This window comes from Xyrauchen texanus, chromosome 25 (assembly GCF_025860055.1).
Source record: "Xyrauchen texanus isolate HMW12.3.18 chromosome 25, RBS_HiC_50CHRs, whole genome shotgun sequence".
Lineage (NCBI taxonomy): Eukaryota > Metazoa > Chordata > Actinopteri > Cypriniformes > Catostomidae > Xyrauchen > Xyrauchen texanus.
In genome coordinates this window covers 15,995,975-16,021,546 of record NC_068300.1, presented here as the reverse complement: position 1 = coordinate 16,021,546, position 25,572 = coordinate 15,995,975, and the positions used below count along the sequence as shown (strand labels likewise).

At 40.1% G+C, this 25,572-nt stretch overlaps 1 protein-coding gene across 2 annotated transcripts in view; it reads right to left on the bottom strand.

Annotated features, from left to right (window-relative positions):
* The window catches only part of LOC127619231 (calmodulin-binding transcription activator 1-like), a 548,116-nt gene that overhangs the window by 258,216 nt on the left and 264,328 nt on the right, over positions 1-25,572 (bottom strand). For both annotated transcript variants that reach the window (XM_052092050.1, XM_052092052.1), the window contains exon 4: positions 17,521-17,588. In XM_052092050.1, coding sequence (XP_051948010.1) covers positions 17,521-17,588 — 68 coding nt within the window. The remainder of the gene's footprint in view (positions 1-17,520; positions 17,589-25,572) is intronic.

Here is a 25,572-nt window from a genome sequence, read left to right as displayed (position 1 = left end):
CATTCACTCAGTCAAACATGATCAATTAAAAGAAAATGGAAAGAAAATGACTGAAGACTTGCTTTTGTTAGCTGTCTAACAGACAAGATAAACAAAGCTGAAGTAATTTGCATAATTTTTGTGACAGAGAGAAAATCTTTGATAAAATTCTGACCTATTCTAGCAGAATAATCCAGGATCAACACTGTACTTCAATGTCTCAACAACACTGAATGATTAGGTAAGAATCAGCGCTCTGATTTGTCTGAATTATCCCTGACGCCGTGCAGAAATTGGCAGTTTCTGAGACTGTTCATTAAGTCTTTGCTAAACCTTAAATTGATAGCCATTTTAACTTCATAAAATAGTTATGAATATTAATTTTCCAAATTAAAAAATGGCTCTTACCTCTATTTCTCCATCTTGCCTTCAAACACATACCAAAAATGTCTGAATAATTTATCAATTGGCTTCTTACACTTTAGACAATTAATTCAGTGATGCAAAATTAATTATGGGTAGCCCCTTCCAAGCCCATCCTTTCACAATTTGTAGTAGAGCATTTCAAAGAAAAGCTTCATGGCCTCCAGTCAGAACTCAAGGCAGCTGAATACATTAAAGTCCTCAATGTTTTATGTAAAAAAATGAAAGTAAAGAAAACCTATCATAAGTGGCGGAACTATACGTATGTGTGTGATTGTGTGTGTGTGTGTATGAGTGGTTACAAAAGACAAAAAAGGGAATGTATTAAGCAAAATGATTGGAAAAGAAAGAAAGATCATGCATGCAAATAAATCAATGACATTCATTCCTGAAGCATGCTGTCCTGCTGTCGGTGACTTGCGAGTGGTAGGGAGAGCCTTGGCCTGTCATGGGGTTATATATAAGCTATTGATTCCAGAAGCTCTCCAGCATGTCTCTCCGGCTGTGTCTGTACACACAGCATCGCTCCACTCTGACTGACAGCACACTGTTCACAGCGTGGCCAGACTGATATCTTCTGGCTGTGGATTAATGACCTGTAACAGGGGGCCCTGTATGTTCAGACGTGTGTGTTTGTACCACCCACAAAGAAATGTTGGCATGCAACAGTGTGTTATGATACCCAATTAAAAATCTAAATATACGTATAGTGTTTATACTGCGTGTGTGTGTGTGTGTTTATGTGTATATATATATATATATATATATATATATATATATATATATATATATATATATATATATATATATATTGTTTTTTTATGTTGAAATTTGACAGTATATATAATTATTTTCCTGTCAAAATGTATCTATTTCCATCTTAGGGAAGAAAACAAAACAATATGTAACAATATAATGCATTATTAACATATTCCTAACAAAACCTTTCACAGTATAAAGATAGAATTGCACTAAAATAGCACCAATTCAAGTAACTTTAAACATTTCTAATTAAAAAAAGTAGTCATAGGATGCATATTCATTTCAATGGGCATTACATCTCTTAAACTCTCACCCTCCACAATATTAATTTGCCAGAAGACTGTGGCTATCTGCTTTTTTTACAACAATCGTGAAGCTGCGTTCATGATTCGCATCAGGGCGTCAGTGCCAGCGGCGCTTTGAACTCCATGTGAAGAACGCTTGCAAACAAAAAAGTCTCATTCTGCGTTTTTGTGATAGTTAAGACTTGACATGCTTCTGTTGTAATAAAAATGCTTGATCACAAGTCTTGTGTCTTCTATTACAAGTCCCATCTGGGCCTGTTTTGTAAATCAAAAATAGAATTAAGAGTCCTTTCTCCATCATGTGTGCAGACAGAGATTATTTTATTTACTGAGACAACAATGTCCGCAGCTCTATCAAAGGAAAGGAGAGAGCTTAACACCTGCGTTATGCTAATTTATACTAAGCTTGTAGGCTCGCCTTGGTATAAGGGCTCTGGGCTGTATCTGAAACCAAAGGAAGCTGTCTTGGTGCCTCACTGCCCTGTTATTAAATGACTCAACAGACAGTGTTTGCATATGAAGATGCCTCCAGGAACTAGTTTCGGACAGGCTACTGTGGAAGCATAACGCCACATCATTGCTAGAATAACAAGCAGACAAAGAGCTGCTCAGAACATCTAGAGCTCTGCGTACGGTCCAAATAGATACACAAAGCATGTACCGGACACAGCAATGAGAAGGTTGGGTCTGCCTCCTCCTGGGGCAGCTTGCTTGCAGGCTCACGACCTGGTCCCTGAAGGGGGTCGTAGGAACCTTGGGTACATAGCCCGGTCGCGGCCTCAGGATAATGTGAGAATATGCCGGACAAAACTCCAGGCAGGTGTCGCTGACAGAGAACGCATGCAGGTCCCCAACCCTCTTGATGGAGGCTAACGCAATCAGGGGGGCCATCTTCAGGGAGAGGGCCGAGAGGACCACAGAGACATCCCAGGAGGGGAACAGGCTAGGCCGGGGAGGGTTCAGTCTCCGGGTGCCTTTCAGAAACCCGATAATCAAGTCATGCTTACCTAGGGACTTGCCATCTAATGCGTAGTGGTGGGCTGCGATAGCAGCTACATACACCTTCAAGGTGGAGGGGGACAGCCTCCCCTCCAGCCTCTCCTACAGGAATGAAAGCACTGACCGAACTGCGCACCTCTGTGGGTCTTCGGCTCGAGAAGAACACCAATTCACGAACAAGCGCCACTTTAGGGCGTAAAGTTTCCTGGTGGAGGGAGCTTTGGCTTGGTTGATTGTGTCTACGACTGCAGGTGGTAGATCCACTAGATCTTCTGCATCCCGTCCAGGGGCCAGACGCGGAGGTTCCAGAGGTCTGGGTGCGGGTGCCAGAGGGTGCCCCGTCCCTGAGAAAGAAGGTCCTTCCTCAGGGGAATTGTCCAGGGAGGTGCTGTTGCGAGGAGCGTAAGTTCCGGGAACCAGGCCCGGGTGGGCCAGTAAGGGGCCACCAGGATGACCTGTTCCTAATCCTCCCTGATCTTGGAGAAACCTTCGTAGTGCAAGAGATGCAGCCAACAAATCTAGGCAGTTGATGTGCCAATGCTGCCGGGGTCCTGTCCAGAGGCCAGTGGCAGCGTGCCAGTTGCACACGGCGCCCCAACCCTGTCAAGAGGTGTCTGTGGTCACCACGACATGTCTGGACACCTGCTGCAAAGGGACTCCAGTCTGCAGAAAGCAGAGGTCTGTCCAAGGGTTGAAGGTCTGACGGCAAGAAGGGGTGATCGTCACACAGTATCTGCCGTGGCGCCATACCCATCTCGGGACTCGAGTCTGTAGCCAGTGCTGAAGCGGTCTCATATGCATCAACCCGAGCGGCCGCGGTTGAGGATGCCATATGCCCCAGGAGCCTCTGAAATTGTTTTAGAGGAACCGCTGTGCCGGGCTCAAAGAGAGCGAGGCACCTGAGCACTGACTGAGCACGCTCGTTGGTGAGATGTGCTGTCATTGAGACTGAGTCCAACTCCATGCTGAGAAAAGAGATGGTCTGAACCGGGATGAGCTTGCTCTTTTCCCGGTTGAGCTGAAGCCCTAGACGGCCGAGGTGCCTGAGCACCTGGTCCCTGTGAGCGTGGCTATGAGCGGTGCCCTGACCTGAGGAACCGATCGAGTAGTCGTGGGGGGGGTGCTTTGCAGTCCAGCCTCGCGCTCACGGCGACCCGGGAAAGCATAGTGGACATCAGACTAGGCAAGCAGACCCGAAGGTGGCAGCCCAGATGAGTCATCAACATCAGACACCACTGTGATGCTCTCTGATGCAGCGGCAATGTCGTCATAGAATTCCGGGGGCTCAAGGGAGAATGCCCGCTAGCCGCGAGGCGAGCCATACTCGTCCCAAGCACGGATGGAAGGAAGTAAGCGTGCCGGTGGGCAGGTGGTTCGTGGGGATTTACCCGCCGAAACAGAGCCCGTCATCATACCCAAATTGTCTTCATCGCTAGCCGGGTCGTCCTCAATCCCATGGGAAGAAGGAACGACGCGGGGGGAGGCTGAAAGGGCTTTCTCTCGTGAGAAAAGAAAGCCGCGACCGCAATGTTGCCATGGCTATGTTCTCGCACTGAGAACATGAACAATTCATAAAGTGCTGCCTGCGTGTAATCGGGAGGCAGCTTTTATGACCATCAGAAATGGAGAGAAATCAACAGCATCCTGAAACTACACACAGGCGGAAAGACATCTTTAAAAAGACGTGTTCTGAAAAGGACGTTCAACGCCTGCTTTGTATTGCTCTTTTACGAGTGGGAACTCAAACACTTTTAGAGGAAATAAACTCTTTTTAGGAGGAGAAACACTCTTTCAGGCAATGAAAGCACTGTAAAAGCGCCCAGAGGCGTAGACTGCACAGTGTGCAGAGAGAGAGAACGCCAGCTGGAAACGTGCCGTAGATCCAACAGCAGTGCTTATCGGCAGTAGAGGTGAGTGGAACAGTGGTGAACTCAGCTTGCTGTTGCACAACCATTCAGCTCCGAAGAAAAATTCTGACTGGCACTCGCCTGCCTGCTTCCCTTTATACCCATATTTCCGGGACGGGGCATGCAAATTCTGTCTGCCAACTTGACATTGGCCTTCTCTCAGATTCAGAGATACGTTTGGCGTCCCAGGAAGACCCCTTGTGTCACTTCATTCGACACAACATCCAGGTGATTGACAGAAGTGGAACTACAATACTACCTTTTCGCTAGAAATGGAATCAAAAGTTGGAAAAAGTTAATAAAAACTCACATTTATCCACAAATTGGCTATCAACTGACTCTTCAGCCACCGTTTTTTTTTTTTCTTCAGCTCAACTGCCATGGATTCGGGAGCACATAATTGTGGGATTTCAAAGGAAAAATAGGACACATCTATGCTGCCTTCAAAAATCGATCAGATAAAGGTACCTCAGTAGACAGGATGTGACGCAAATATTGGATTCGAACATGCCTTGATCCCTTCCTAAAAAAATTTATATTTTTGTCAAATATATGTGTGACTCAATTATTGACACCCTTGTATTCAATACTTTATGCAACCTCCCTTTGCCAAGATAACAGCTCTGAGACTTCTCCTATAATGCCTAATGAGGTTGGAGAACACATGGCAAGTGATCTGAGATACAGAATCTCTCCAGATCCTTCAAATTCAGAGGCCTACGCTGGTGGTATTTGCTCTTCAGTTCACCCCACATGTTTTCTATGGGGTTCAGGCCAGGGGACTGGGGTGGCCATGGCAGAACCTTGATTTTATGGTCAGTGAACTATTTTTATGTCGATTTTTATGTGTGTTTTGGATCATTTTCCTGCTGGAAGATCCAACCACAGCCCATTTTAAGCTTTCTGGCAGATATAATCAGGTTTTTATTTTTTATCAGTTGGTATTTGATATGAGTCCATGATTACAAGTCCAGGACCTCTGGCAGAAAAACAGCCACGTAATGTTAAAGATCCACACCTAAATTTAAAACGTGGGCATGAGGAACTTTTCCATATGGCTATCTCTCTGTGTGCAATAAACTCATCTCTGGTGTTTGCTGCCAAAAAGCTCTATTTTTTTTTATCTGACCATAAAACCTGGTCCCATTTGAAGTTCCAGTAGTGTCTTTGTAAACTGAAGATGCATGAGTTTGTTGTTGAATGAGAGCACAGGTTTTCTTTTTTTAACATGTTTTTTTCACATGTAGATCACATGTAAAAAACCCAACTAATTCTTGCAATTCTCTAGCTGTGATTCTTGGAGAATTTTTGGGCACTCAAACATCCTCCTCACCATATGTGGAGACAATACCTCATATTTATACCCATGTGAAACAGGAAGTCATGGCTGAACAATTTCATGTTCCTTATCACCCAGGTGCACTCATAAAATGTAAAATATGAATGGGACTATACTTCAGATATATTTTACTCATAAGAATTTCTAGGGGTGCCAATAACTACTGTATGTGAAATACTCCTTGTTTTAAAACCACTAAAACAAACATATGAGGAATACAATAACTATGGGTTTTGAGACTGGTGCAATTTTACAGTGAATGAGACTAACTCTGAAACTGCTTGTCACAAACATGGAAGGAAAAACAATAATTTAATTGTCAAAGGAAAAAAAATATTTTTTCTTAGTAAATGCAAAGTATGGTTTGATGTCTCAATATTTTCTCAATTTACCCTCCCTTTACTGGTGAAAAGTAAATATTTGACCCCGCATATGCATATGTGTATCACCAGAAATGCTTAAGGTGTGTGTAGAAATAATGACTGTCAGTGTGTGTCTTGTTGCTCTGTGTGTGTGCCAAGGGTGGCCACTCCACTCCCTATTTTTTTTTTTAAATGTACACACAGGCACGCTGTGTTCTTCCTGTGCCACCCCACCCCGCTGGAGACCCACAGATGGAACAGGACCTGTGTGTTTGTTTGTGTGTGTGGGGCACGGAAGTGTGGCCGTACCAGTTATTAACGGAGCTCCCTGGAACATACCCAGGTCCTAGTTTTCTAACCTTTTCCTTACATGACTCAAAGCACACACCCTCAGTTTGGCTTCCCGTTTGCTCCGATTTCAGATGGAGCAGGACTGATCATGCCCAGGGGAGAGCCTGCTGGGGCACTACATTTATGCCACCCATAGAAATTGCTCCTCTTGTCCAGCCTGAGTCATTAAGTGTCGTGTATCAAGTAGTGCATGCAAACTGACCAGAAAGTACTGAGCAAACTCACCATTCACAGAGGGAATTTTTTGCTCCTTCGTAGCTTAGGACATGGTTAGCTTAATTTCTGTGACACTTGAGTGACCAATATGAATTTTTTATAAAATTTTTCCCACATGGAACACAAAAGATTTTGGGTAGTATGTTAGTCTCACTCGCCATTCACTTTAATTGCATATTTTTCCATAAATGAAACATCTTTTTTTGAAGAAAAAAGTAGAAGAAAAAAGTTATATGGTTTGAAAAGACATGAAGGGGATTATATGATGACAGAATTTTAACTTTTGGGCGAACTATCCCTTTAACATAGAAAAAATAGTATCAACTTTGTCGAAGACGTTTCTCCTAAAATATCTTTGAAAAATAAGTAAACAGACACAAAGGCACATACAGTAGGAGTACATATACAGCTATACAATTAACATGGATAAGATAACCTAGAAATCTGGTCTTGGAATAATTTGATGAGAAATGTTTTAGTTAATATTGCAAACTAATATTAATATTTTTGATGGTAGACTTCTGAAAGAGTTCATCTGAAATTCTAGAGCAGATACATATGAGATTACTGGGTTTCTCTCCAGGAGAAACAATTGAAATAAAAAATATCTCATTTTGTTTTTTCACATGTAGATCTCCACCACTATGCATTGATGGGAGAAAGGTAGAGTGAGGAAGGAGATCTCCACCACTATGTGGTATGAGGTAGCATAGATGGAGGTGTTTAAAACAAAGAGAAGCTGGAGCTTGAGGGATATTAATGGATTCTGGACGAGTATGATTGTTTAAAAATGCTATTGTGTATGTGTGTGTGCTTCCATATTTGGAGAACAGTACAGGGGCTGTTTGGAACTGACATGCGGCCAGTGTGCTGTGCACCGGAGCAAAAGCACAAATTGAATTAAGTCTTTATTATTACACTGCAGTGGCAGCACTTCTCCCCATTTTGGCCCGCTTGGCTGACACTTTCTCCTTGAACACCTGCTTGACATCAACTTTTCTTTCCAGCTTAATTATTCAACCATCCCCTCATTCAGTAAGCCTCTGCTGCAGCCTCCCATTACAATGCCAGCATTAGTGTTTACACTTGGTCATGCTCTTTTAATTGTGCTCGAATCTCTTCAGGTTAACCTCTCTGCTCCCTGCCCATTGGCACATGGACAACTGGCATGCTGAGGCATTTCCTGTGGCCACTGAGCAGGCACAAGTTTGACCTCTGTGCAACAGAGACTATGGACCAAGACGTAATTTGTACTGATTGTACTCAGTTCCACACAGTGTGGCCAGCAAGCCAAAGTAAAGTGGTATCTTATTCAGCCTGATGTTTTAGATGCCACCCATGATCTTTGCAATGATCCAGAGCTCATTTCTGGACATCATGTTTTTTTTCTCTAAACAGGCCAAAAACCATGTGACATTCTCAAGTTTGTCAGTCTCCATCTCAATCCAGAGTGACGTTCAACATTTTTCTGCTGTCTCTGCCTCTCTGTCACTCTACCTACTGCTTTCCTCTATGTACTGTACGATGTCCCCTCCCTTCTTTAAACCACATCCATCATAACTCAGCCCATCTCCATTTGACTCACTCTGCTTTCTTCTTATTGACATGTTTCCATTTTCCACTGCTCTATCCCTCCATCATCTTCACTCTCTGCCCCCTTTCCATTTTTCATCCACTCTCTTTCTCCTCCAGTTGACTTGTCTGTCTTGCTCCCTGTCCTCATTTTCTTTCTCCTTTTCTCACTTTGCATCTTCCTCCAGAGTGTGAGTGGCTCTTGCTCAGGGGGCCGGTGGGTGACAAGATTGCTCTTGGTCAGGCCCCAGGCTTGGCAGTTCTTTTGTGGGGCATTGTGTTCTCTCATTGCATGCAGATGGATGGGGGCTTTGACGTCAGTCGGGCTGGACTTTAATCACTCTATCTAGAGAAAGTTACAGAATTGTCCGCTAATAGGCTAAGCTGCCATGTAAGTGGCCTTCAGACTCAAACACCTTGCTGCTTTATCTCTCTAGTGTCTCTGTTTTATTCCAGCCCGAAACGTAATGTATGCAAGTATGTCAACGCAATCGCTTCTAGCAATGCAGGCTTGATTTTGTAGCTCATTTAGGACATGTCATATTGTACATTTCAATCCCAAAGAGCCATTTCTAACCAATTAAATATTATGAGTTGAGCTTAACTAGGATTAATTATTGGCTGTAGAAATGTAAAGGATTTTTTTTAAAGATTTTATACATTTCTATTAATTAAATTTCTAGGCCTGGAAATTTCGTTGCTTTCCATGACTGCGGGAAAGCAATAGAAATACATTTTCCATTCTCAGTATTGCTGCAAGTGACGCTATAACAAACATTAATGTAAAATTAATTCCAAATGCTGAATTACTGAAAATTATGTGTTTTGTCACTCAGTAAAACAGTAATGGGGCACTTTATAACACAGACAGCAAAAATAGCGAGCAGGAAAATGTAAGGCACGATGTTCGTCTATGGCGTGCAAGGGACAAAATTCAACAAATTGCGCTAAAACGGCGGTTCATTCAATCAAATTGCATATTCTAACTTAATAATCACTGTAATTAAAAAAAACATTTTCTGATTCTAAAGATTGCAGTAGACTGTCGGGGTGATGCTCACTTTCTACATTTGAAGCCAGTATGTCCAATTATGAGGATAGTGTTTAATTATATTTATAAAATAAAATAAAACATATAAAATAATTATTATTGAAAAACAAATAGTTGAATTTTTATTTTCATATTGTAAAGATTGTAGAAGGCTGCTATTATATATGCTGATTTACTCTGGGTGAGATTTTCCCAGGATGTGGAATTATACTTTTATTATAACGGAATTATAATTTTTTTAAAAATAATAATAATAATAAAATAAAACATACACATTAGTCATTCACACCACTGGCAACCTGCTACAACCTTTGTAATGTAAAAATGACATCTTGATGAATTTTAGTGATGTTTTTTCTTAAATATTTGAATACTGTATTCATATAATTAGATACACTTGGAAAATCTATACATTGGCAGCAACCAGAACCTTTTAAGTTAGAATATGCAAATTTAATGAAAGCTTGGATGCGGCAATATTTTAGCCCAGTTTGTGGATTTTAAGATGGTCCCTTACACACTAGACAAACCATGAGACCATAGATCGTACCTAAAACTACATTTTGCCGCTCGCTGTTTAAACTCTCTGTGCTATAAAGTTTCCTGTTACTGTTTTCCAGAAAGAGAAAACACTCCAAATTATTTCGGTTTTCAGTCAGTGACCTTTTGGCATTGGTTTTGATAGCTTTGGTACCTAGCCTTTCCGTTTTGACTGAATTACTGTTGTGTTTTTTTAATTATTGTTTTGTTTCTGGATTTGGTGTTGTGTTTTATGATTTATTGATGTGTTTCTGAATAATTATTTTATCTTTGGATTTGCCGTTGTGTTTTTAGATTTGCTGTTTTGTTTTGCACTTCATGGCCACTGTAGGTTTCTCTCTCAGGTCAACTACTGTCATGGTGAAGCATCAGTTTGAAAAGAATCTTGCTGAGCAAGATAGTTAATATGTATTTAGAGCTAGCTACCAGACTAATAATCCTTCCAGCTTGCAATGCGTTGTCGAAGCATTCACGTCTACATACTTGCATAGAGAATGTTTCTGTTATTCCATTCCTGTCTGTCTCACTCTTGAAAACAGGAAACAGCCCATGGGTGCCACAAAGCATTAGGCACAAGCTCAGTCAGATGCCCTCTCAGACACGTTCACTAGACACCCTGAACACAGTGGCATTTAATTTATGTTTGATGAGATGACAACACCAAAGGGCACACACATACACTCTCACAAACACACACAAACACGCAAATACACCCAACTGAGAGGGTCATACTAATTTAAGTGTTGCTATGGTGTGTGTGTGTGTGTGTTTAATTTGCTGTTGGTGTGCCTGGGTCGGTGTGCACGTATTTTGTCATTGCTCGGGCTCATCCTTTGAGCTGGCAGTGTTGCTGTATTGTAGGTTTTAATCAAAGCTGTGTCGTTTGGAATGCTCTACTGGGAGCTGTGCTAGAGTGGATGCAGGGACAAAGGGTGGGAAGGAGCATCAGAACAGTGAGAAATAGAAAAGGAGTGAGATAAAGGGATAAAAGGAGAGAAAGAGAAATAGAGAGAGATGCATAGCATGAGACCACATGGGTGATAGACTCCAATGTCAGTGCAGGTCCTCAGAAGAGAGCAACATATTGTTGATAGTTTCAATATACTGAGGAAGCATCAGCAAGACCAACAGGATTACTCACTATTGCATTCTAAACAATCTCTCTCATTCTGTCTTCAACATCCAAAACAAGCCACTAAAGAGACTGATGAAAATCCAAAACAAGAGACTAACTAATATGAGCTGATATGATACTGAGCTAAGCTCCGTAAATTAACATTAAAGCGATAGTTCACCCACAAATAAAAATTCTTGTAATTTGCTGTTCCAATGGTATGATTTTCTTTCTTCTGTGGAAGACAACATGACTATTATCCCTTTAATCAGAGATAATAATCAATATATAAAAGCTGATAAATTAGCAACTCCAGTTCTGAACATCACATCACTGTTAGAGTCCTGTTCCAACACTGCAGAGATGCTGCTTATTTTCCATTCTGCTAAAAATGGCTGAAGGAAAAAAAATATCCCCAAACAAACTGGGGCAGTGATACAGATTAAGCATAATTTTGTTTTATTAAAGAATGTGTAGTATTATAATGTGAGTACAGTGTTTAATAGCCAGACACATAACAAATCTGCTCAAAGAGAATTGATTCATTGATTCAATGATTCATCAAATCATTCATACTGATATCTGTCATAACTCATGACTGCTACATTAGGGCAGTTTCACATTGCAAGCGTGAGCAAGGCGTGAGCAGAGTATAATTTTTTCAGTGTCCATGTTAACAGGTAAGAGCATTTACATCAGAAGTGTAGTAGCACATCAGAGCGTAACATGAGCTGCGGTGTAGGGGGTGCTTTGGCTATTTTTGCAGCACTGCTCATGCTCAATTAAAGTGACAGTGCACTGTTGATGGACAAAATAAATGGGATTTGATAGTTGCAAGTGTGGTTGGTAAATTCAGAAATTACCTCAGTCTTGTATTGACGATGGATGACACAAGATTGATTGTGGAGTAATGAAGTGCTCATAACCCTCAACTTACATTTTATAAGTATAAATTAACAAAGGAAAAAACATAGGATGCCATTGCTTTGGCTGAAAGTGCAGATGGTGAGTTATTATTATTGTCTTTTTTTTAAGTGCGTCCTTATTCTTGTAAAGAAAGTATGCAACAGATTTGGCTGATGCTTGAACAAAGAGATATCGCTATTCAATGGTTGTATATAATGACTTATTCATGACTCCAAAGCCGAGTGATCGATCAAAACCAAGTGTCCAACACAATACAAATATTCAAAGACTTGTCATTCTCCCTCTCCTTCTCATGTACAAACCTAGTTTCCCCACTGAATGATGATTGTAAGGAACAAAGCTTATTGTGTTCACTGCCACTAAATGAAATAATTCTACAAGAGTACATTAGGTTACATCAGCATCATGTAAATAAGATTTCATGAGATCACTTCATTTCAGACGGATGTGATAATACAATACCAAGCTAATCAGATTGGAATTGTTTTTTGTTTAGTTTTTTCAGCCAGCTCTTGTAATTTTCTTTTACCGGAATATGCATCAGATGGTCAGCAAATGGAGAGTGGGCAGCCTGCGGGAAGTTTTAAGGAATGTTGCTCATGTGGGTGATTTTTAGTGATTTCCTAACACTATCCCCCAAATTACTTCATACTGCTTCCTTTACTTCTATTTAAAAGTGGCCAAAGTGCCAATATACTGTATATAAAAGCTAATATATATCATTGGAATGACTATTTCACTGCTCGCCTTTCCTTTTTAGAGTGAGTGCTTTGCTGATTTTGTGTAACTTTGTCCTATTTTCATTCAAGTACTAAGGTGTGTAAGGTGCGATGACAGCAATTAGAGAACAATATTGCTAGATGCCTTCCAGAGACATATGACATAAACCTGATGCCAGCCAGCACTATGCCTGAAGCTGACTGGAGGACAGGTGCTTGAGTTTGCCTTCAAGCATTAATGAACTAGATCCTGGAGTCAAGTTTGTCTATCAATCATCCAGTAATTTCATCTCACATCAGCTTATGAACACACACTGGACATGAGCATCACATCAAAAGCAAATAGATCCCTTTATAATCAATGAAGCTGTCTACACTGGAAGCTTCCATTGTGTAAGGCTCTGAAGTTCAGTTCTAATCATCTTTTTTTCTCTTGTCTAGACTAAAGAGAGTTTCTCATAAAAGAAAGCATGCATGTGATTTTGAGTGTGTGTGGGTTGAAATAAGCAGTGAATCCCAGATCTTTTCACGGAGTCAGCGCTGCGGGGCTTCACCTAAATCACAAGGCGACCCCAGCTTTCATTAACACTTAATGCAGAGCTCTCCTTTTAATAGAAATGGGAAGGGAGGTGGGAAGGGAGGTGGCCACCAGTGTAAATTAAAGTGTGGTGCAATTGAGTAGTGGAAGATTTTCTGGGCTTTGACAGGTATGGTCTGAATTAGCTGTAGTGTTGTTCTAGTGCCGGCATGCAAGCGGTCCTATTGATTTTAAACATTGTTGCACTTCCTGTCTGAAAGGGAATGTACATTAAAGGAACTGAACACATCAATCACGAACCTTCAGTCTTTTCTCTCCTGTGTACTCTCTGATTATTTAAAGACACATCGCTAAACCTCAGCTATCTTTAATAATTCTGAGTAACGTCTTTTATATCAGCAGAACACAACATAGCAAAAAAAAAAAAAGAGTTTATTCCATTGTTTTTGTACTATTTGTTACTCACACATCAAGTCTTTCCTTTCAGTGGAGAATGCTGCTTTTGTTGTGGTTCTCTCTAGAGCCTGATCTCTTGGTAATACAAATATAATATTCCTTCTGTCTCTTCACAAGCTTGTGACCTGTGCCTCCCATATTTATTCTGTATGTGTGTTTGTGTATATGTGAGTCCATAGCCCCAGGCTATGCCTCCATGCACGGCCTACTGCTTAGCTTTTACATTCTCCATGGCCCATTGACCTCTGTCTCCCTTGTCTCTCCAGTCTGGCCTGCCCAGAGGCTGAGTCAGTTCCTGTAGCCTGTCACCTCATAGCTGTTCCAAGCTTCCACCGGTAAGAAGGAGGTAATTATATGTTGCTTCAAAATCACTTAACATCCTGTAACCTCTTTAATTACCCCTGAACCTTGACGTCCACTATACCTTGACCACCAGCATCAGAATGTGTAGCTGTCAGTCAAAGCACTACTGTTATTGAACATCTCTTTGACTTAGTTCGGAATGGATTACTGCTGTACTCGACCCGCTCCAAGTGGGATTCAAACTGGGGTCTCCGGCATGGAGGTGGGCACGCTAACGAGGAGGCTAAAGGCTAAAGCCCTTAGCGTCAATCGCTAGTGCTCCTCTTGAGGCCTAGGGAGTGAGGTTTACACCCTGCAGGGCTCGACATTAATCATTGTTATGTGCTTGTCCTCTGGACAAGTAAATTGTTAATTCTCTTACATTCTCAAGTAACATGTCAAAGTTTATGTTGTATATTTTTCTAAAATTGTGACCGATGCCCAACCTAATAGTGTACATATGCAATCAACTCAGTTCTCTGTGACAGAAATGTAAACTGCACTGGGTAGGGGAGGAGGCTATTGTCATTTGATAATTATTTTATCTTACGTATGGTAGTCAAATAAAGAAAAGCCTCCATCGCCATCATTTACATCAAGAGTGGTGAGTGTTTTCTCGTTTTCTTGTTATTGTTGTTTGATTATTATAATGACACACTAGACAGCAGCAGGTCTATTAGCTTACATTTATACTTACAAGTCTGACATTTTAATGCAAATCCCCTTTTTTCTCCACTGTTTACGTTCACTTTAAAAATCACTCTTTGTGTTTACATGAATACCTCACCAAGACAGGCATTTTGGCAGAATTTTTAAATGTATTTGACCATTCAGGTGCCTATTACCATGAGCATGTTCAGCACGAACACATACGCCGCCTGTCAATCAAACAGGACGCAGCTGTTACTAGATCGCTAGCTAATTAGAAATTATGCATTCTGGATTATTTTCAACAGCAGAATAAGAATATGAACTTTCTAATATGTGACACAGGCCTAGGCTATCACAAATATAGCTGATTATTTTTTTGTTATTGACGTTTTAATCAGTCTGCTTGTCTGGCATTTTTGTGATAAAATGGACGAATGCATTCAAATGATAGATGTTTGCTAAGCACTGCCAATGACTTGACGCATGTTAACATAGGACAATAATAGACAAACAGTACGGATGGACACATAAACGTTTGAAAACAGCACAAGAGCTCCTCCCATGCCCCCTTTAGCCATTGATAATACACATTACTGAGTGCAGAGCCTGTAATGGGGGAGTGCAAAGACGTACACTTTTTTTTACAAGCTAATTTTTTTTGTGTTGGTGATAAAAAAGCAGAGAGGGTGCTCTTCAACTCATCTCTAGCAATTACACAAGGAAATGTCTTATAATTGGCTTTTGCTTGATGTCTAGCCATTATCAATATCCCTTACAGGCAAGGAGGCAGAGGGAAAAATTGGGTGGAAGTTGGAGTACTCAAAGTCCATTTGCACATGAATGAGGATTGTTAATAACAACAGGGCAGGGCAGAGAGGGATGGAGAATGGAAGACAGAAAGAGAGATAGAGAGCGAGGGAGATGACACAGTCCCAGCATCCACATATGCATGCTGCCCTACTATATTGTATGCAAAAAGCTATATGCCAAATGAGCAGGATGCCTGATTATGCAGTAAAAGAGTATGCAAACAAAACCTGGATGATGTATTGCATCTTTGGAGATTCTAAAGTGTGCAACCAAAGGATTTTTCCCATGAGATCACAGGAGCCATCATATTAAAAAATTAAACGGTCAAGAAGCAAGTTTTTCATCAATGGTACAGATATTCAGACACAGCTAAATTGTTTAATACAGTGCACACAGGGGTGGAGGGTGCCTGATCCCTCGTCAACTTTTACTCAGTAACGATGGCGACTTCCTGTGCACAGACTGGGGGAAAGCATGAGAGTGGGCAGTTTTCAGGAACTCAGAGCTCTCCTCTCTCTAATTGGGAGAGAAGAAGAACTTCCTTGGAAGCAGGTGAGAGATGGAGAAAGCACTGTTCTGTTTCAACAAACTGGCTGGAACAGAAGACTTTAGGGGCCTAACCTGAGGCCAGGAAAAAACAGACTGAAGAAATATAGGGACTTAAACCCTTGCACGCATACACAAACCAATACACAATATGCCCACACTAGAAGCTTCTTAAAATATTACACCATAAGAGGCTCGACATTGTGCATCAGAGGATAAATTATATGTCGTTTTTCAAAAACATCTCTCTCACCTTCAAGTAACCTTTCTTCTCTTTTCTTTCTCTAATGATTGGTTGTCTGTGCTATCTGTGCAGAGTGAGATTTACTCTGAGTAGCACAACAACATGTTAATTGGGCTCTTACACTCTGTCCTATGCAGGAGCGATACATTTCCAGGGCTGAGTAATATTCTGTCCTCACTGAAGTTAAAATGTTGTGTGAAGTGACAAAATCAAAGCCAATCAGAAGACATTTGAGGGTAATTCACTAAGAATGAATTGCACCCACTGAAAACGTGGTTTAATAGCATCATGTGTTGTTTTTGTTGTTTTAGCACCTCATTCACCAAAGGAATTGTTTGAATCGGGTAATGGTGCAAACACATAGTTCTGAGTGCTAGGTTGTGGAAAATGTAACAGACTACCATGATCTAGCATACTTTAATGGGATTGTGCAGCATCGCTCCACCGCTGCAACCCATGTACCTAAACTGTCTCTTTTAAAAAACAGAAAGTGTATAATTTTATCATCATTTGATGAATTATTGCTGTCATGATTAATAAAATAAATACAATTAAGTTGACTATTTTGAACCAATTTCACTGTGGGTGGAGCAGCCAGCATGGCCACCATAGTAATCTCTGTCCCATCTCATCCACATCAGGATCATTTCAACACTGTTGAAGCTAGATTAGTGCCACACCATTACATCTCAAATCCCCCACCCCTGGCCTGGCTTACAGCCAATCAGCTGTATATATATATTTGACTTAAAATACTCAAATCCTATGCTTGTGGGGTCTGGGAACATGTAGATTCACCAGAGCTGCTTCAAATCCTGGGGTGAGCTATAAGCTTGAAACCATGAATACAGATTTGCTCACATGAGCAGACACACACATACACACAAATAAAAATGAATACACACACACCTGTTCACAGACAATACACACTCAGTTTTCCCTCTTCAATGTCAGTCAACACCTCATCCTTCCATCTCTTTCTGAGCAGCTAGACGGCTCTCAGCTCACACCTCAATTTATTAGAGGACGTTTAATTTGCTGTTAGATATGAACACATTACCATCACACTCACAGGAGATGAGAGAAGAGCATTGAGCTAAGAGTTCTGCTAATAGGCTATTTAGAGTTATTAGTCCACATTAATAATCCATTACCTGTCAGGCGAAGTCCTGAAAGAAGTAAACCTTTTGAAACTGCCATCAATGTCCACCAATATCAAACACCCAACTTTTAAGATGGCAGCAATTCCCAAGTGGGTCATTAGGGGAATCTCCAGCTAATGGCTTCATTTGGGATTTATGATGATAAAACCTAGAGTTCTGGGTAAAATACATTTCTAATGGCAAGGGATAGATGAACTCTCTTACCTTGTTTTAGGGGATGTCGTCAACCATTCCTCGTGCTTTTCAAATGTTATCAAGTATGCTGCGATTTCCTACCAGACAGAGGAGACACAAGTAAAAGCCAGTGTTACACTTGCAGAATATCACTAACATTTTTAACACATATGTATAAATAAACTTTTGTAACTCGAGGATTGTAAAGTCCCATTACAAAAATAAACATACATTATGAAAAATTAAGCATTATACAATTGTGCAAAATGTAGTAATAACAAACATGACCATAACCATCAAAAACAATAAAGGGGAGGCGATTCCTCCAATATTCAGATTAGCGGTGGACCAATAAAGAGACTATTTAGCAGCGATGGGCTAGTTCTATTAAAATGATTGAGAGAAACTGGAATGCCCAAAGGTCAACGGATGTAAAAAGGAAGTCCCGACTTACAGTAAAGGAGTCAATAACCTTTTAGATACAGATATCACCTGTCAACCAACTCGAGAACGTGCATGTTCATTTGCAATACAAGCCGAGAAAATTGCATTTTTTTTGCGTAATCTGGGAGAAAGAAGAACAATTTATGATACCAGTGTTGTCAAATTTGACTATTGATTTGAAATATGTTCTTTTAGCATAATCTTGACAAAATGTTTTTGGAGATTTCAGTCTTTCCCCATTCAAGTAGATAGGAGCTGCACTTTCAATAGTTTCCCAGTCGTGTTCCAAAAATGGCCGCCAGTGGACTGACTTGCTTGAAAGACATTGATCAATACGAGGTTTCCAATGGTTCATTATTGAACTATTACATACTATTACAATCCTGCCAAACCTTGATTGATGGTCTTAGCTGGTTCAACTTGGCTTTAGCTTGTTTAAGAGGGTCTTTCTGCCTGATCAGCTAAAAAGTGCCCAAAATCCCACTTAAAGCAGATAACACCACCAAAGACCAGCTAAAACCTAAGACCTTTTTTTGAGTGGTTACATTCTTGATCGCATTATAGAATCAAGTAGATTTCTCAGTGTTTTTAGCTCCCATTACTCTATAGGAAAGCTCTTATTTACCCTTCCTTTTTGAATACCTTAAGGAAATGAATATGACCACCTCCATTCCTCCATTTCACTTTATATTATGTAGGAGCGGCTGTTTGATTGCTGTAGCAAAAGACTAATAATTTCTTGAGATACGCAATAAGCATGACAATAGATGATTTCTGGTACCAATGTTAATCCAGTCATCACTGTCACCCAACAAAACAGACAAGTGGATGAGTGAAACATATCCCATCATTCCTCCACAAAGCTAATCATGGGAAATGAAAGCAGACCGGTTTCTGACAAGCAACCTCATGATTACCTGTGACAGCCAACCATTCATTTCTCACTGAGGGCATTTGTCATTTGTTCATACAAAGACAGCAGGAAATGCAGAGGGACACAAATGATAGTATGGAACAAGAATCAGATTATTCCTTGGTCTCAATATTCTGTTCCGGGTAAATTAAGATGAAATCAAATGAATAGTTTAGAAAAAAAAAAGAAGAACTGAACATGGTTTCTATAACTACAAATGTAAAGACAAATGTAAATGTTCAGTAAAGACTGACTACAATTTTGCTTTTGCTGACAAATCAAATGGACATCAACATCATTTCTTTTTAAGCGATCAATAATTGTTTATTAAACCAGATATACACTGCACTGTGTTCTTTTTACTTTCTGGCAGTTTTAATTAATGCTACATGTGAATTTTGAACAATAAGACCAGGAAAGTATATTATAAAAAGTAAATTCGTGTCATGTTGACTTTGAGTCTTTTTTTTGTTTCTTTTTTCTCAGATCTAAACTGTCAATCAATAAGCTTGCTTTCTAGAACATAAGGCCAAGCAGTTTAAATAATCTAAATCAATCAAAATACAATCAATTTCAATATTCTCCATTTATTTTATTTACAAACCTAATTAAATCTAATTGAAATACTGTCCACAGTCCATCTATAGTTTAGATTCTAATTCCAACAGCCAATGCCTTATTTAGATGCAGTAGTCCTTGTGAGGTGTATTATATATTTAGAGTCAGTAAATCTTAACTCTGCTAGAACTCTATGGTATAATCCCTTCACACTTGGCAGTAAAGCATTCCCTAGAGGTACCAGGGTGCCAAGACTGGCAGTGCCCACACAGGCAGGACTAGTGCTGGCTCGATGGCCTGCAGGTGCTGTCTAAGAGATAGTGCTGTTCTGATTAACGTAAAAGAGAGGAAAAGAGGGAAGGACGAGAGGTAGAGTCTATGGAATATGACCATAGAGAATTGAGGAGGTGGAGAACCTCTTCATTTTCAAAACTAAACACTTCCATGTCTTCGCTGAAAGTGAGGAGGGGACATTCCAAACAGGAACAGATAGAGATTATTTACTATACTTTAAATTAATAAAACAGTTAGTTACAGCACTCTAATCTTATTGGACAAGTGGTGGTTCAAGTGTGGACGCTTCACTTTTTTATCACTCAAAAGGGCAAAAAAACATATTGTTACCAACCTTGACATTGACGTCATTCTGCCAAGTTGATTAAACTTGGCATCTCCCATCAGAAATCTTAATTTTTGCGTCAATTAAAACGTGATTATCTTTTCCTGTGGCGCTTTTGATAGCGCATTGTGCAGCCTCAGATACGGTCTGGTCACATGGAAACCCGAAGGTGAAATTTCTCAGCTCACATATTCAATGATTTTATTTTTATTCCATTGAATGTTAGGTTTAGGATTTGGGAATGAGTTAGGGTGTATAGTTAATAAAATATGCATTTCTGTTGATGTATTACATAATTTACGACTAAAAACAATTTACTTCACAAAATCGCTTTTGGCGCCACTCTTTGGAAATTTACGCACATGCCAATCCATTCAACAACACTTTCAGCTTCAGCCACTGGGGGCAGTGATTGGCATAAGTCACCATTCATTTTCACTAACTTTTTTATACAATTAAAGTGAATAGTGATGGAAACTAACATTACAAACAAATTAACATTTGTTCCACAAAAGAGAGAAAGTCATAGATGTTTAAATAAGATGAGGGTGAGTAAATTATGACTTTTTATTTTTGGATGAACTACCCCTTTAATTGCAAAAGATCTCCACAATGATGACCAAGTTTTGCACAAACTACCCAAGTAAACAAAGCTTTCAATTTGTTTCTCTAATTAGAAGAATACTGTGTCTAAATAACACTCAATTACAAAATGTAATGCATACGGTTAAGAAAATAAGCTTCAGTCCGTGTTCTCGCATCCTTTTGCAGCACGCTGCTAATGGGATGCAGTGATTTGGAGTCCTGTTTGTTTTACAAGTAAGAAAGATAGCTGTGTGCAAAGCTCCTTCTTTGACCTTGAAGCTCATTTGAAATTCTTCTTCTTTATCGCTTTTCCATTAAAAGTCAACATGCCGACCTTAGTGCTCTGGGGATGAGTGCAAGAGGCCTGGTCCAGTAAATAAAAGGCAAGTGCAAGCATCCCCTACCCACCACTAGATGTTGAGGATTATTCTAATACCCCAATCAACCATAAAGTTGCATCTATGTTTTTAAAAAAAATAAATAACAAAAACAGAGGAAGAGCCATTAAACAGCTGTGAGAGACAAAGTTTTTTTGGTGTTATAATGAGTGGCTAGCTCGCTTTCAGGCTGATTGGGCACAGTTGTGCAACTGTTCATTTATGGTGCATCAAAGTCTGGCCAACAGCTTTCAACCACCTCCAAGATCAATCTACTGACCTTATGGCCAGCCCTTCAGTGCTACTCTCAGCCACTCAGAAGATACTTCCCATTCTTAAGGCATAGTTCACCAAAAAATGAAAATGATGGCAGTCACTACATGACTACATCATTTTGTAGTCATGTAGTTCCAAACCTGTGTGATTTTCTTCTCTTCTATGCAACACAATGTGAGACCTCAGACACAATTCTCTTTCATTGTTTGGAAAAAAGAGGCAATGAATGGTGACTAGTGATAGACCAATATATCGGCCAGGGCTGTGTTTCCTAAAAGCATTGTAAGCCTAAGTAGATTGTAGAAACCATTGGCACCAGTGGTCTCTATGATCAACTTAAGCTTGCGACTGTATATATACTGTATATTGTGTTCCATGACAGAAAGTCATAGGGGTTTGGAACAACATGAGGGGGTGAATGTTCATGGTGACAATGTTCATTCATTTTAATTTAATTTAATTCTTCCTTTCTCTCTTATTCTTTCACTAATTTCTAATTGCTCTCTGCAATTGATCTACAGAGGAGTGGGCTGATGGTACTGAGTATAAGCTCAACTATTCTGAAAGAAACATTTCATTAGAGCAGCCCTCAAGAGACACGTGCAGGGTATTCACGGTGTAAGTAAAAGGAAGCAAATAACCTTTTTAAACCAAGAACAATGTGCCAGTGAGAACCCTATACACATGCCTCTCATCTCTGAGCTGTTTTCCAGCAATACTACAAAGAAGAAGAGGACCTTGACATTGGAGAGTCTGTAAAATCCATGTATCAGGAGCTTACATCAGAAAAGCTGATTACTGAGAACCACGTCTACTTGCACCTGTTTAAAACGCTCTTAAAATGCTAAATGGTGTCACCTCTACGTTACCTCACTTCAAACACATCTTCCTTTTTCCATGTCCTCTCCTGCTTCTGTCTCCATCTGAGGGCAGTGTTATTCCCCAATGAGTAAATGAGTGCCCCTGAAAGGAACATCCCTGATTCAATTTTGAAAAGGCCTCACTGATAGGAAACCAGACAACAAACGCCTCACGTTTCACTCAAACTGTCATTGCCGACAGCAGCTAGGGCGAGTGGGTCTTTTGTGAATATAAGAAAACGTCTGGCAATTTACATCTCCTCAATTTATATGACACATTTACCATCCTTTGTTTCTACAACAACAGCGTAATGCATGGAAAAAACTATTTTACCAAATACTTTGCCTGTTTTTTAAGACAGAGGCTGTTCTGATAAATGTGCTTCCCATCACATTTTCTGTGCATTAGACTCTGGTCGGATTGGCAGAGACATTTGGTGAGGTGTTTGTTCCAGTAGACATACCCATGTCTCTGGATGAACTGTCACTCATCTGTTTGTTGTCTCTAACTTTTGCTTTTGACATCTAGATTAATGCGAGAAAAGAGAGGCATGGAGAGCATCAAAATTTTCAGTTAGAAGTGACAGGGCTGATCAATTGAAACAACTATAAGCATTCCATTAAAAGCAGAGATACGTATCTCCCTGGCATTATCCCAGCACCCATCAGACGACTCCAAACACCATCCACAACAAATCTCTCCATTCCCATGAGCCAGAGCATTTGAGTCGACAAAAGACTAAAAGCTCATAGGCAATCTCAGAGGAAGCAAGCTCCTACATTTGAAGACTAATATCCTATTAAGTCTAATATGGCACCTAGCACGAAGAACTGTCTCATTTAAAGGTCTCGATATCTCTATTGGAGCTTGAAAAAATAGAGACTAGTAAAAGTGATCAAAATAGATTCATCATTCACTGCATGAGTTTGCATGGGTAGCACATATGTCAACCTCATTCTTTCAACCCACAGTTTTTCACTCGCACTCCAAGACTTCATTCTACATGTACTACAAAATTAGTCCTCTACTAAAACTTCCTTTCATGCATTCTTCCGTGCTCAGTAAGTCCCAAATATGATGGAAGAAGTAAATGGGTTACAGAAGGCCTTAGAAGAGCATAAGATAAATTTTCTTGGAAAACAAATGTGTGCACATGGTATATTTTGTTAGAACTGTATAAATAAATATTGTGACATGCATGCCTATTAGTCAGAATAGTGAAGGTGAATGCATGTATATAGTGGTTCCAAAAAGTTTGGCATTTGGACACTTTGGGACCCCTAAGATATACTTAAAAATGTATGTATTTCAATGCATATAGATGTAACAAAAATATCAAACCAAGTGGCATCTGCAAATAAATGATGGTCGAATTTTTCTTAGCACTAACTTCACTTTTCTAGACAGTTATTTTTGCAATTCTTTAAACCCAAGGTGATTTGTAGTGTACTGTACGTACAAAGTCAGTTCCAGAGGTGCCCTAGCAGAGTAACCACATGTTTTTTCAGCACATTAAATTACCAAAGTTCAGCCATGCAACTCTAGGTAGTGCAAAGCAGATTGGTTCTCTGACTTGTTATCGGGTAGCCAATCATCTTGCATCTCTCTAATTGTGTTTTTCTCTGAAGCCCACTTCCACCTACCTAGATCTTTGACACAGGATTGTTTATGTGTATGTGTTCAGCAGCATATAACACGTGCTTGATACAGCATATTTTGTATTTAGTGTCATTTAGCAGAATCAGAAGCATGTCCATGCTAACTCTGTATGCATGTGTTCTTCAAACAATAGTAAGTCTTCGTACTTGCTCTGCAGCAACAGCATAGCAGATCTAGTCCGCCAAAACCAATTTCCTATCAATATGTCATTCCCACATTCACATGCTAAAGAGTTGGCATAACTGAACTACAAACATGTTGCACGAACTGTATATCAATTGGTTAACCATTTAAAACCTTAAAAACTACATATTTTACTTTGAACGTGTGTTGCACTGTCAAAAATAAATGCCACTTGGTTTGATATTGTGTTGTCTAAAGCAATGAGATTCAAGCATTTTTTTGTATTGCTTAAGTGTCCAAATGCCCTTCTTGGGGCCACTGTGTGTTAAAATCGTCAAACTTCTGGTGGTGTTGCTTGGTATATGATTTTGACCTTGCTCTGCACTTGAGAGCAGGAAGTCTGTGCAGGAGGGGCAGATGGATATGAGGGGGGATTGGTGGTTGGGATGAGCCTTTCAACCTATTCTATTCCCCAAGATAACTTGTTCTCACTAGAAAGTGAGGTCATCTGATATTTCCTGCAGGGTAACCTATGAAACTGACCTGACAAGGGAAGGGTGCAAATGGATTTGAGGGAAACCGGGGGAGCGGATTTAACTTCCCAGGCATCCCTTAGGGTGAATTGAATGCAATTAGACACAAGAGAGAGTGATATGCAGGGAGGGACAGTTAAGAAGGGAATGGGGAGATGTGAGTATAAATGAACAGAGTGTGTTAGAGGTGTGAGGGTATAACAGAGACGACTGAGAGAATGCAAGAGATGAGAAAAGGTCAAGGACTTCAGAATAAGCTATGGAGCTCTGCATCTCTCACACAGCTCATTAAAAACAAGCACATCTTTGTAAGGCAGTTTACACCTTAGGAGACTAACATAAAAAGGGATGAAATTGATATAGTTGATCCTGATCTGTCATCAGACATAAAAAAAATATACAAAATAATAAAAGAAATGTGAAAACTCCTTTCAAGTTATAAATGGACATATCGCACTTGCTGATTAACTGGCCAATATTTGGCCATTATGAAATTTTAACATTTAATGGTCAATAAATGTGCCCGATTGGTTTACCATTGGTGGCCTATAGTGTCAGTTTCAACATCTACCAACAGCATTGTCAATGGATAGTGCACAATTTCCGTTTTCAGATATTTTTTGTGAATTTTGGAAAATAAGTGTTCATCTAAATTCAACAGTTTTGTGAATGTTATTATTATTATCACTACATTGTAATATACTGTATACACTGATGAGTCAAAACGTTATGGCCACTCACAGGTGAAGAAAATAACATTGATCATCTCCTAACAAGGGCACATGTTAAGGTCTGGGTAGATTAGATGGTAAGCGAACAATCAGTTATCGTAGTCAACGTATTGGATGCAGGAGAAATGGGCAGGAGTAAAGACCTGAGCGACTTTGACAAGGGCCAAATTTCTATGGCCAGATGACTTGGTCAGAGCATCTCTGAAATGGCAAGGCTTGAGGGGTGCTCCTAGTCAGCAGTGGTGAGTACCTACCAACAGTGGTCTGAGGAGGGACAAACCACAAAGGCTATGAAAGGAAATGAAGGCTATCCTGTCTGGTCCGAACCAACAAAGATTTACTGTGACTCAAGTCATTGAAAACTTTAATGATTGTTATGAGAGGAATGTATCACAACACACAG